At 33.6% G+C, this 14,858-nt stretch overlaps 1 protein-coding gene across 1 annotated transcript; it reads right to left on the bottom strand.

The window, feature by feature from the left end:
• Positions 1-286: 286 nt before the first annotated feature.
• LOC146912187 (senescence-associated carboxylesterase 101-like) lies at positions 287-10,047 on the bottom strand. Its single transcript, XM_085719724.1, has 4 exons — positions 9,915-10,047; positions 9,457-9,802; positions 3,969-4,529; positions 287-1,377 (listed from the first exon to the last, which is right to left on the bottom strand). Exons 1-4 carry the CDS (start codon positions 9,929-9,931, stop codon positions 556-558), a joined length of 1,746 nt encoding a protein of 581 aa, XP_085575850.1. The 5' UTR covers positions 9,932-10,047; the 3' UTR covers positions 287-555.
• Positions 10,048-14,858: the final 4,811 nt, after the last annotated feature.

Raw genomic sequence — 14,858 nt, 5'->3', positions numbered from 1 at the left:
CCCACCTAATTACCCAACCCAACCCATTTTTTTGGGTGGGTTTGACCGAATTTTCTGGATTGACCCAACCCACGAACACCCCTAATTTTAGGGCAATTTTTATAAATTTTACTTTTTTGGGCCAAATTTGATAATTAATTATGGGTCAATTTGTAAATTTCAAAAATTTGAGGGGTCAATTTGCAATTTTTTGAAAATCTATTGGGGTCAAATTGAAAATTTTGGAAAATTTGGGGACTAAAATGCAAAATTTGAATAATTATTTGAATAAATTGAAAATGCAAAATTTTGAAATTCTTAAGTTTTAGGTGTCATTTGAAATTCTCCAAATTTAACTTGAACAAAATACTTCATAAATTTTCATCATTTTGAAAATTCTTCAAATTATTATCTAAACAATGAAATTCACCTCAAAGTATTTGAATTTCTTCAAAACATTCCCCCATCCAAACACACTAAAGACATCTGCAACAATATCGCAACCAAAATTGTGGCAATATCAAACAAAGTCCGCAATGTGAGGCAACTGAGACTTAGATGTTAGAACCATATGCTTCAGGGGAAATTATAAGCTCCCAAACCATACTGCGTAATCTTTCCATCATCGTTCATGAAGTTAACTAGTTTTGAAGTGTATGAAGATCCCTTAACATGTTTATAGTTATTCCACCAACTCATATAGCTACTTTGCCTCACGAAGATCTCAGGAGACAAAGCATAATCCTTAAGCAAACCATAAACATAGTCCTCAAATTCAACTAATTTATTCAATACCTCTTCTTTGTCTTTCACAACCTTCAACTCTTTGCATGCAAGTATAGCCTCTTCAACATGTGCCCAAAAGCAAGAATCTATAGTCAAAATCATTTCCATATTTTTCCTACTTGTACTATTTAACTCATTTTTGGCATTTCTTGACTCTTCCTCCAACCATTCCTCCAAATATTTGAAGTGTTTGGATCTTTTTTTATTCACATAATCTTTACCACCTTCTTTATAGTATTGAGCAATAGCTAATGGTTCAACAATTCTTCTGTAAGTAGTTCCACCGAAGAGCCATCGAGTGCGAAACGCCGCACCTTCTCTTTGAGGCTTCATTTCAACCTCTTCAACTATCTTTTCCCAATAATTTGTGAGTATTCTATGAAATACAACAACATCATGATCAAATAGTTCGTTCATGTTTTTGTAGCTGTCATAGTACCCTATGTGAAGATTTTTTGTTTTCTGTTTGTACCATTCAAGCAGCGCCATATGTCGCTTCATTTCATTCAGTTTCTTGGATGGATCAAATGATGTCTTCTTTTGAAGGATAAAAACTTGTTCTTGTCTTTTTATCTTTGTTTCTAAAGCATTGATATCAATGTCATGCTCTTGCTGCATCCAGAGTCAATTTTAGAAATGCGGTCAAGAACCATTTATAATCTTGTTAGGACTTAATGTTAGAATATTTTACTCTCTTCGGTCCTATTTATAAAAGAAAATTTGGTCAACAAAAGTTTATGTATTTGGTTAAAAATTCAGTTCAAATATATCGACTTTTGTTGACCCAACTTTTTCTTATAATAAGACCAGAGGGAGTATTATTTAATTATATTCTAATATTATTATGTGAAAAAATATCGTAATAACAATTATATTAGTTATTTATCAATTGTGAGTCTTAATTGATTAGTGATCAAATTAAATAATGAGACTATTCGATTTTTAATTGGATAATTAGTTAAATATGAGTCTTGTTAACTTGTGCCCTTAGGGCATAAGATAAGAAATTAAATGTAGAAATTTAATCTTGAAAATTGTGCATTCATAATCTTAAAAGCTTAAAAACTTATCTTTTCAATGCAACGTTTATTTTTTAAATCTATTTTTAGAATCTTATCTTGTGCCCTTAGGCATAGTTTTAAAACTCGGCTCGGTCATCGACTCGGCAGGGTACTGGGTCAATGAGTTAATGGTCGAACCACTGAGTCATTGGTTGAACCACATGACTGAATCAGATTAAATCGAATAACTTGGTTTCATGACCCGATCTTCAAATTTATAGATACAGATTAGATCGGATTGAAACGATGATTTGACAAATTAAAAACTAAAAAAACTAACATGTAATATTTGTATAGCTATACTTTTTTAAAGGGTGTTGCTATATTTTGTTGACAAAAAATAAATTTTGTTTTGCATATCTATCTATTAATATTAATATAACAGGTAGAAAAAAAACAGGTAGATTTTCTAAAAAAATATTGTGTAAATATGACATTTAAAAATGATGTGCTCTTTTAAAAAAAAAAAACGATGTGTTATTTGCACAGACAAAATGAAGATGAAATATAGTAATCACTCCGTTTAAAAATACATGTCCAAGTCAACCACTTCACATATTCCAATGCACAATTTTGACCGTTAATATCTTTAATTATCTAAAGTAAAAAATTATAAAAATTTATTATTTTGAAAATATTTGTCGAGACAAATCAAACAACATCTTACATACTAATATTTGTATTTATACATTAGTTAAAAAGTATGGTCAAAGTAAGTCAAGTGAATAGTGTACATTGAAAAAATTGAACATGTATTTTGAAATGGAGGGAGTAACATATAAGCAAACAAGCAGCTAGTAGTTAATTTTTTAGTGATTCACTTTTATGCCCATGGTTCGAAACCTTGAACCTTCAATTTCTGATTTTTCTACAAAAATTAAAAGTCAATGCAGATGTTCCAAGGTAATTACGCATTTATTGCCAACATTAACTACTAATAATCGCTCATAATGAACATAATAAATTACTAATTATGATAGAAAACGTACAAAAAATATTAAACCGGGATAGCTAAAAAACCGGCCGAGTCACCGGTTTTTAACGAGTCTTACCGGTTTGTGCCGGGTTAATTACATGACCGATCACATTCATGGTTTGAACCGGCATACCGTCCGGTTCCCGGTCGGACCGGTTCAACCGGCCGGTCCGAGCCTGTTTTTAAAACTATGCCCTTAGGGCACAAGTTAGTATCTTCCATTAAATATTTAATTAATTGATGGACTCAATATGAGTGGATGTCTCGATAACCAATTAACAGAATAATAAGAGCTATGTTTCCCAATACACGTACACGATAGTACCCTGTCTTCTCTCCATCTGAAGAGAACTTGAGGCATAAGACCATCTCCAATGGAAGGGTTTTAACCTTTTAAGACTCGGTACCTATTAGGTGCCCCCATTAGAGAGGAACTTTTTTGGGGTCTTATAAGACCCGTGGTCTCACTTAAGACCCTCATTCTTAAGAGGGACCCACACCTTTTTAATATTAAAAAATTGACATGTAATGATATAAAGTTATTGATAGTTGATTATTGAGTCTCTTTTAAGAAATTTGTGTGAGATGTTTGATTTGAGGGATTGAGTTGTTATTATGTACTACTATTAAAAAATTATACATGAGTGATATGTACAAGTGTGACCCATTTAAGTACGCAAAAATGGATGTCTCCATTGTGGATGCTCTAAAGGTACTAGTTGAGGAAGAACTAAATTAGTCACCGCTACACGACAATACTTGTCTTCTCTCCATCTGTATTGTTTTTGATGAATTATTAAATTAATTTCAACACTTAAGCGACGAATCATAAACCAATTTTGAAGTCTGTTTGGATTAGTTTATCCCCACTTAGTGGGATAAAGCTTTGGCTGTTGTTGTTGTATCTACTAATATAAACACTTGGCATGTTCATACGCTATTTTCAAATAGTTTTCATAAGCTCTCCCAGATAGTCTACGAAAACATCTCATATAACTCATACGAAAACAGTTCGACATTATTTTAACTTTTGTTATAGAAATAACTTACAGGGTCTTATAATTAACAAGCTCCAATAACTACTAGAATCTGATCTAAACCAACCAAATGTGGTTTAATTAAATGATTCTAACTGTTAAAGAAAAAGATAGAAGATATTCACATACCTGTGATGTCAATCCCAGTGTTCTCTGCAACTGCAAACTGATACCAATTACAAGTGAATCCGAATTGTTCCTGTCTCCTGCCAGCAGAGAAGAATCCTTGACAATCGTTTTACATCCGAGTTCTTCTATTAAATTCCCATACTCAGCTGATTCGAATTCTTGAATTTTTTTTATTTTTTTAAATCCTTGATTTTGTCCATGCATTTTGCTTAATGTCACTATTATTTCCAAATTAGAATCAGGATTCTCAAAACAAGTAGAACCTGAATCAGAACAAAAGAGAAAGGTTCCGAAAGGCATGTAGTTTGTGATGAATCGCCTAGGAAGTGGATCATTGCAAGAAACAACATGAATAAAGCAAGAATTCCAATTAGAACTATGTGATATGGTTTGTTGCAACTTCCTGTCACCAACAAGAGGTGAACCAAATGTGATGCATAGTGGTCGATTCTTTGTTGAACCAATGTTGTCTAATAGTGATATTGTGAAGAGTGAAGCTATTGATCCTCCAAGGCCTTTTCCAGTAACAATCAATGGAGTTACTGGACTTGCACCTAAAATCTGCATTAAGATTGTTGCATAAATGATTTAGATATGAAGAACAATATATGCCTAGAAGCTAGGAATATGCATATGACTACAATATCTTTAAGAAAAAATTTAGTCTATAATTGTTATAAGATGACTGTGTTTGGATAAACAACTTAATTTAGCACTTTTAACAATAAAAATAAAAATAAAGTCAATTTTTACATATAAGATATAAGTTGTTTTCCTAAGCGGACTTGGAAAGATTATGGAAATAAGTTGAAAACAACTTATGGACATGTGGTAAGGTGTTTCCATATAAGCTCTCTTATTTTTATGTCATCACTCATCAGTAAATAAGCTTCCACAAGTTAATCTAGGTAATTCCAAGTAACCCCTTTCCATATTTTTATCCTACACACTATCATATAAATATACAAATTTCAAATAGCTCGTTTCTCCAAAAGGAACTATTGTTTTTCAAGTTCAGAAAACTACCTTTTAACAAAATCGAAATCACTACCAAAGATATTTCGCAGCACTACCCAAGTTTGTGCAAGATAGACTAACAATTGCGCCGCCTCCAGAATAAAACAACTCATTTCACTTGTTTGACTACGTATTGCACCGTAAGTAATCGTTCGAGAAATAACAGCCTCAAATATGGTTTAATCGTTCGATTATACCACCTTATATGGTGGGAAGAAGGAATCATTTGTTTTTGTGCGTGTGGATATATACGGAACCTTCCGGATACTCTGTTGGATCGGATCGTAACAAATTTATTTGTTACAAAAAGCGCTTTCGGATTTAATGATTAAATTAACAAAATTAATTTAACATTTTCAAGTGACAAAATATATTTCTTTTTGACCCATGCCTAAACCCGGCCGGATGGCGGCCTCGCGCGAGTGAAATATATATATTTTATAAGCGCTCACCCGTTCATAAAAGTGGGTACCCCAAGTGCACACACTTGGAGGTCACCCCAATTATATAAACACTTACTAGGTAGTATGTCTCTTTAATGTGAGACATTTTTAAGTAATACTAACACTAGTTCTTACCAGTGACGGAACCAAAAATTTGATAGAGCCTGGGCAAAAATTTTATCACAAATTCACATGTGACATAATATATATAAATAGTCATAAATCAAAATAAAAGAGGTTCGTCCTTTTTTTCCCAACAAAAGTACAATTTGAAATAAGAGAGATGAAATGAGGAGGTAAATGCCCTTTCCAGTGAATGTTCGAATAATATCAACATCATCAAGTGACTTGAATATCTCCCGCTCGGTGTAACACATCATCAAGTCATTGAACCACACATTGTTGATCTTGTTGCGCAATTTAGACTCGATAATCTTCATTGCTTTGACGACTATCTCTCAATGTGGCCAACTGAGCTTTGACGACATTAATTAATTTCATGGCAAGCACAATATTAAGATCTTTTCTTTGTAAGATTAATTAATTAAGTTTGCCCAAATTTTTTTAAGTGGGTTAATGGACTATTGGGTTGAGTCAAATATAAAGAAAGTATCAATTGAACTCGAACGAATGTCCGGGGTCACCGGGTGATGGCTCTGCCCATGGTTCTTACCAAGGTGTTTATTCTTTCCAACTTTCCACGATAACTTACTAGTATTCCAATAGGAATTAGATATGAAAAATGAAAATAGCAACATACAAATTCCATCATTATTACTCATATGCATAACAAATGAAATGGATTCGTTGTATTTGAGATATCGTTGCACTCACGCAGTTAGTGTATTGGTTGGTATCCATTAGATTAAGATCAGACAAACGATCAAACGACTAAAGAGAATCCAAATCCCTTTACTCTTTGCTTTCTGACCAAAGATCACATGGTGATGCAGGAGGGTTTTATCAGTAATTTAGTACTATTTATTATTTAGCCAAATCTAAGTAATTATCTAGAACTTTCTATTAATATTTTGTTGTATTTTATTTCGGCCCACGAGTTTGTTATTTCTTTCACTATATAAGCAGAACATATGTAGCCTAAGAGGCACACTTTTTTTGATTCAATAAAATTATTCGAGATTTTCTCTCAATTCTGGTGGATTTCGGAAACCCTTATTTTGATAGATTTGTGGCTTGCAACCCTATTTTCACAAGTTTGTCGCTTGCAAACTTGTTCTTTTCTATCTAGGTTTAGCGCTTGCTAACCCTACGCTTCCATACTGCGTCGGTTGGTATCAGAGCAGGTTTCTCCTGTTCTTTTCGTAACGGATCAGACATGGGAGATCAACTGATGACGAGGGCAGAGTTTGACGGCATAACCGCGACTCTTACCACGGACATCAAAGCTCTGTTAAATCAGATGGCGGTGTGGACAACTAAGGTTTACAACAACAACAACAACAACAACAACAACATAAACAATCCGAACAGAGGAGGAGAACTAATTCCGGTTCTTAGGGTTCATAATAACAAACATATTATTGTTACATACTGAAAATCAAAATATGCCAATGAATATGATTTGGAATATTATGAGCGTAGATATTACAACAAGTTGACAGATGATTACTACAAGTTTAAAATCTCTGATTCGATATATTGTTGTCCGTTTTGTTACAACAAAGATTACTCCTTAACCGACCTTTTGAGACATGCTTCCAGAATAGCAGATAACTCACGTAAGCCGATTAAAGATATTGCTAGACATTCTGTTTTGATTACATATATTGTAAGAATTCTTACGACGTTGAAAGAGGAGATCGACGTTGCTCGAACGACCAAAGCGTTTCCGACGTCTGTGGAACCGGTCGAAGAACATTCAGTCATCGAACTTGTTGTTAGTATTGAAGAGAAGCTGAATGTTCAAAATTTAAATTTAAATGATGCAAAAGAAGGCACTCTTCCTGTTCAGTGTCGAGTAGTTACTATGCCGGAGATTGTGATTTCAGGTTCATATGGTAATAAATCTAGGCCAGTGGAGTACAATCAGGTTTCACAGTCGCCTGTTTTGGGAAGTCCTGGAACAAATCCTCAATCGAAGAATGGAAACCATCAGAAGAATGATGCAATTTTGTCTTCAATTTCTAAACCTGTTGGGTTTGGACATGTGCAGGATTCTTCAAACTCACTTTTTAGCAATCAGGATCCCTGGAATATACACGGTACCTACTATCCACCACCTAGACTTGACATAGTCACGTCAAAGAAAGAAACTAATTCTTATATGGATCAGTTTGGTGAGAATTCAGGTAACGGCGTTGAACAAAAGTTTGAGGGTCAATTGAATGATGGTCTCTATCAGACATTCAAACAGAATTTAACATTAGAAGAAATTCGATATACCAAGGAAGACCAACAACTTCAAGCCGTTGCTGAAATTTCAGCTGCATCTGTTGGTTTTCAGTCACGGAGTCTACCTACAAAGCCAAAACCGTCGGTAATTTCTAGCAGTGATATTGCAAAATTGTGTGTTCCGGCGCCAGCACCAAAACCTCCAGATCCATGGCTCTCGACGACGACGGGGAAATCCTATATCATGAAGGAGATCACCACTACTGATTTTTCATTATGCATTGAAGATTTTGTACCAGTGGCTATCATAAAGTATTTAAAATCTATGATTTCAACCATGCGTCATTCTCAGACTACTACTTCTGTTCCAGTGAGTAGTTTTGACAATGTGTTGGGGAGAATGTTTGCTTTATTTATGGAGCAAGGAAGCTTATGGCCAAAAATATGTAGCTTGCATGAAATTGGGGGCCCTGGTATATCTGAGAGTATCATGTATGGGTATCTGCATGACCATATTGCATTGTTGGAGATAAATGGACAACTGGATACTCTTCAAACAACTAATGAGAAGATTCGAAAACGTTTTAAGAATCTTAAACTCTCAAATAGTAGTTGTGCAAAAGTTTGTAAGCATGCTTCTGTTGCTTTGTGTCGATATCTTATATACAATTTGGCACAAATCACTCATGTATCAAGTGGATTCTCAAAGGGGATTCAGGTCCATGATTTGACTCATGATGGAATGGAAAATAGCCAGTTTCTCTGTATTGGTTTGGCAGCCACGATGCCATCACTGTCACCAAGGTTCTACCCGCCTCCAAAACCACCTGATACTGTTGAGCTCTTTCTTACGATCAGAACTAAGTGCTTTGGTCCTTCTCCACAAGTTCATAGCAGGTGCAGAACAATTCAAATTGGTAATATTAGCATTATTTCTGCATCAATAGGATTTAATTCCACATCTTCTGATCTAGTTAAAAGTAACTTTGTAAGTGGTGTTCCATTATTTTCACAAGTTTGTCGCTTGCAAGCTTGTTCTTTCTATCTAGGTTTAGCGCTTGCTAACCCTACGCTTCCGTACTGTGTCACATGGCCTCGATAGAATCAGGAACAACTCAGGGTCTCAATATTTTGAGGAACAAATTTTGAGTTTTTTTGTGTTTCATTTGGTAAAAATATAATATCTTCAAGTAATTTCTAGGATCCAACAACACTTTCCTTTAATTAGGGGTCCAATTTTTAAAATTAGAACATGACCTCAAAAGTGTTAAGATAGCCCTCTATAGAATCTAACTCCCTTTACATTTTGCTTTCTATTTTTCGAAATTGCAAAGCTAAGAAATTTGATATTTTGGTGATTAAGACTAATTGGAAAGTTAAACAACTCAATTAAAAAGGAGTAGTGATATAGGTACATCCATTTGAAGACAACTTTTATGACAACCTTGTTTTTCTTTCTTCTTATTGGTCAAAAACAATGGGGAGAGAAAAAGAACATTATGTGAGTATGAAAGAGAAAATTGTCCAAAAGTTGTCAAAAAATAAACATACAAATATCATTTCTCATTAAAAAAGAGTGTTGTTAACCATGAATCCTTAACCATTGTACACAACAATCACAAAATTTGCAGATCAAAATTAGAATCAAAAGCTAAAAAAAAAAAAACGGTAAATACCTTAGATTTCAACTCATCAAGCTTCTGAAAATTATCACAAAAGAGTGAAACAGCAGTGTTATTAAGAGAGAAAGAAGGATTCTTCTTGGAGCATAAAAAGTCAAACTGATGAAAATTCTTCCTATTAAGATCAGAAGATGAAACCAAATCACTTTGAAGATTGGAAGAATCTGTGGTAGCTTCAAAGGCTATAATAGTCAAATCAGGACTCTGTTCTTTGTAAACTTTCCAACACAATCCAACACCACAAATTGTAACTATGTGTTCAGATGAGATAACATTCCATGTTTTTTTAAGGATTTGATAGCTTGTCACAAATGATGCATGCTCAATTCCACTGCTAAATCTGCAAAAATAATCCAAATACAAATTAACTAAATAAAATAAACAGAATAAAAGGATCATGCAATATAAATCAGTAATGAATAATAATGGTTTAATATTCAATTATTACATACAGTTTAGGTTGTGCCATGGTGCTAGGAAGATTAAATTTGAACTATAGTATAGAAGCTTATGTTATGTGATGGAAGCGAGTCATTGGAATTTTGGGATGGTATATTATATGGTCAATGGAAGACAAGAAGTATAGTCTTTTTTCCCAAAAAAAAAATAAAAGAAGTCCTCCCTCCGTCCCATTTTAAATGACCTAAATTGAAAGTGTCTACTGTTTACTAAACATGCTTTGACTCTATTTTTTTGTTAATATATAAAGAAAAAATATACTCCCTCCGTTTCAAAATGAGTGTCGCTTTAGCCAAAAAAAATTGTTTCAAAATGAGTGTCGCTTTCAGTTTTCAATGCAAGAATAACTTTTTCTTTTCAATTGTACCCTCCAATTAATACTCTGTACACTACTTCCAAAGTATTACTTTTAAAACTAACCAATAGTTAATAAGGATAATTTGGTAAAATAATCATTATCTTTCTCCTAATCATTGCATTTCTTAATATGTGTGTAAACATCTAAAACGACACTCATTTTGAAACAGAGGGAGTATCATATAAGATGTTGTTGGATTCGTCTCGATGAATATTTTCAAAATATCAAATTTTTATATTTTTTTTTCTAATATCTTATTAAAAATATTTAAGTTTAAAATTGTGCATTGGCAAACGTGACTGAGTCAACTATGTCATGTAATACGTGACTGGGTCAACTATGTAATATGAGTCAACTACCATATAGTCTTTGGAAAATTGATGTCATTGCAACTTGCAAGTGCAATTGCTAAGAGCATCCACAATGGTAGTTCCCTAACAAAGACTTTTTAAATGGACCCCACGAGACACATCACTTATTTATAATTTTTTAATAAAAGTACATATTAAGGACTCAATGACTTCAATGGCAATACACTAACAAGGACTCTAATGAAAAATACTTAAATATGTCCCACTATCTTTACATATTAAACAAAAATAATTTATTTATTACTTATTTTTGCAAGTGGAACCAAGTAATACACATTTTATTACTTCTTTATGCAAGTGGGACCAAGTAGTACATATTTTATTACTTTTTTAAACATGGGACCCGTTAGTTATCCAGGAGAGAGAGGGCCCTTATATAGTTGTCTGTTCCTTAACGGTGACTCAATTTTTCTTCCTCCAATAGAGGGTCCTTAACGGGGAGTGGTCCTTGTTAAGTAAGGACCCCCCATTGGAGATGCTCTAAGAAGGGTAGTAATAGGTGAAGTCAACCAAGCGTGCTGTCTACTTTTTTAATAGTAAAAGTACTTGGGAAAGAGGTTGAATGGTTTAAGAATGAGAAATGATATTCTAACAACCATTTTGTGACAACATATGTGACAACTTTATCTCTCATACTCACATTATCTTTTTACTTTCTCTCTCTATTGCTTTGGTTTCCGTGCCACTATCTACTTTTCCTTTGAAAATTGGTGGTTGTCACAAAAGTTGTTGATTTTTGGTTGTTAGAATATCATTGCTCTTTAAGAATTAAGACAATATTGGACATAGGGTCATTTTTTATAGAATTACTTTGTCTTTAATAAGAAGTTGGATATGGGCCATTTTGGTCTAGTGCTGTTTGAAAATTGAAATTGTGTAGAAACTAAAGAAAAGGGAGGTTGTTTTCACACCTCCCTCAATGCTACAAAATTTCTCCCTTTCTCATAAAAATTCCTTTATTGAAATTATTCTTTTAAGTATATTAAATTTAGGAGTCTCATAAGTCCTAACTCAACTGACAAAAATATCGAAATTCTTAATCTGGAAGTCGTGACCGGGGTTCGAACCTCGGTACCTTCACTTTGTGTGTGTGTGTGTGTTTATGATGACTTTACCATCTTGTCTATCTACAACAAATTTTTTTAGGAGTGTGCGAGACTCAATCCAACCCAAAGACTCCTTTAGACATTAGTTTCAAGTTGCAACCAACTTGTCTTGTTCCACACAAAAATTTGAGCAAAAGAATTGTCTCAACAAGTAAATATTTTTTTTCTTAAGTTGACCCGTAAATTATTGAGTTTAGAGATGGAGTAGGGTCTTCAAAATGGCCCGATCAATTTTAATTAGGACATTGTTAGGGTTGGTTATGACTTGTTTGGTCGTTCCAACTTGTTCCATGATTGTTGGTCATCGTTTCGATACGATATTAGACTTTAGACTAATTCGTTTGTTTACGTTTAAATTTTATATATAAATACTTGTTTAAATTCTCTCAAGTTTTTTTAAGTGAAATCTCAATCATTAAACATGATTGAGAAGGCAAGAATTAAATTACAAAGAATTTTAAGTGTAATCTCAATCATCAATCATGAGAGAGAAGGTGAGAATTAAAGTACAAAAAAAAAATGATTGGTGTATTTTAATGGTGGAGATTGAAAATGGAGAAAACTTAGAATTTTCAATGGAGAGAATCTAAATCTCAAATACTCTAGAATTGGGGGTGTAAACAGTCGAGCTAAGGTGAAAAATACTTGAGTTTGGCTTGTTAAAATTTACTTAAAGTACTTGTAAAAAAAGTTGTTCCTGGCTTGTTAAGCGCATTTATAACTAGCTTTTTTTTTTTTTTGCAATTATTTATATTTTCCTTAAGTTAGAATCAATTTTTTTACTTGAAGGTGTAGAATCAATTTTATTTTTGAAGGTAAATGTTACCGAATGTCATTGAGGCAGGATACTTGTTAAGCAATTATAAAAGTAAATATAATCTTAGAAATTATGTACTATACTTGTCAAAAATGGAAAAAGTGTTCTTTTCAAATATTTTTTTTTCCGTGTTCTGATTAGCATGATTTCTAAAAAAAAAATCCGTGTTCTGATTAGCATGATTTCTAATAAGCTGAAAACAACTTATCCATATTTTGTTAATTTTAAAAAAGGGAAATGCTAACCGGTACCTCCGGGGCACTGATTAAGGATGCTAAAAAAAGGAAATTTTATAATAATTAATGAAGTGAAAATTGTAAAAATTATATAGATATTTTATGGAGAAAGTGGAGACCATTCTTACAATATTCAATCTTGAAGGATCATATTTATTTAAATCACAATCATCAATGAAGAGTTACAATAGTTCTACCTAGGTGAAAGTAGTTTCATTTATTATACATAGCTAAACTACAAGGATGGTGACAATTATGCAATTAAATTTATAAGTTCCTTAAACATATTGCTCATAAAATATGTGAGTTTTGAACTATATGAAGCTTCATTATACCGATTTCACCATGCGAGTGTGAGCGCGCGCGCGTGCGTGTATGCATTTTAAGAATTAAGATAGATTAGTGATTTTTTGTGTGCGCGCACGCATTTTAGGAATTAAGGAAGATGATCAACATTTCTATAAAGTTAGTAGAGATCACAAATCATATTGTATGTTCAATGGTAAATTTATTTGAGTTATGTTTACAATTGTTTTTTAATGTGAAAGTGTACGATAGATGGATAATTGTTTAATTACTAATATAAAGATAAATAACTTTTTAAAAATGTAAATGAGAAAATCATTAATATTTTCTCAATATAAAAATTACAGAGAATAATTATAACGAATATTTCAAAAAGTCAAATAGTTCAATTTTCAATGCATTAATTTACCATTTAAGACCATTAAAAAATATCATGAGGTATTCGTTACAAACACCCCATGCATTTTCATTCACCTCTGAATGCTCTCACTCTCTCACATTTCTCTTGTTTTGTTTGATGGCTATGATGTTCCCGCCCAAACCATCGCCGGCGACGATCGTTTCCTATGGGACGCGATTCTTCGCCAAACCAACTCAGCTTTGATGAACAACACCTATCCTAACGTATGGGCGTCGCAAATCACCTCCATACCCCGTTCCTCCGCCGTCACTCTCCCTTCCGTCAACCTCGCCCACAGTTTAGTCTCTCATTTGTTTTGGAACCATCACTCTCCCACCGTTTGGAAGCTTCTAGACATTGCTGCTTCACTCAACCTTCTTCCTCTGTTACTCCTCGTCACTCTTCTCTCCACTATGTTCTTCCACATTTCCGTTACATTTTTCCTTTATTAACTAAATGAATCGAACTATATATTTTAGCTTGGGTGCTTCGCAAGTTAGCTCGATTATTTACCATGTATCCTTCAACCGTCTTTATATGCATGATCTTTTGTTGTTTGGTTAGCGTAAAAAGTGATCAAAATGCTACTGTTGATCCTTCTGAAGGCGAGTGGTATATATTTTACTTATGTTTTGCTTAAATATTTCAATTTTAATTAAGCCAACACAACACTACTAATCTTTCCAAATATGAACCCTGAACAACAAGAGCTCTCAACTCGATATTCTCAAAATGGAGATTATCAGCGGATAAGACAAAGGGGAACATCAGTGGAGATATTTGTAGCGGAACAACTTTGGAGCCACTTGATTTTTCCTTTCGAGACGTGATCCCTTCATGAAATCAACCTCTACACTGTCCTAGTGCTCCTCCGCTTGCGGTGGCACTTGCACCACTTGAGCTACAACCGGTGTTTCCCCTCTTCCTCTTGCGGTTTTAACGGGAGGCACCACTTGTAAATGTTTGGGCAGAACACTATCACCAACACACCCGCAACAATGAAAAAGATTAATGTGCAAACAACAACCACGTCCAAAAATTGTAATTGTGGTGAGTCTTAGTGTCGTAGTTATCAATGCTCTCAGAAGGGGCCATAAACCCATGTTCAAAGCTACATGCGCCAAAATTCATCATACGAGTAAATGAATAAGTTACTTAGTAAGGGTCGGCCCAATCAAATGTGATGCTCTATTTAAGTATTAAAAATTAATCCCTAAATATATGAGCCATAATATAAGCATGAATTTCACGTACATACACATAGACATTCACCTACAGACAATGCATAATTACTACTTGACAACAAAATTGTTGTATGTCAAACTTTTACCTACGGACAATCA

Source organism: Medicago sativa, chromosome 6 (assembly GCF_051527215.1).
Source record: "Medicago sativa cultivar Bolivia chromosome 6, Bolivia_mono, whole genome shotgun sequence".
NCBI lineage: Eukaryota > Viridiplantae > Streptophyta > Magnoliopsida > Fabales > Fabaceae > Medicago > Medicago sativa.
This window is presented reverse-complemented; position numbering and strand designations above follow the sequence as displayed.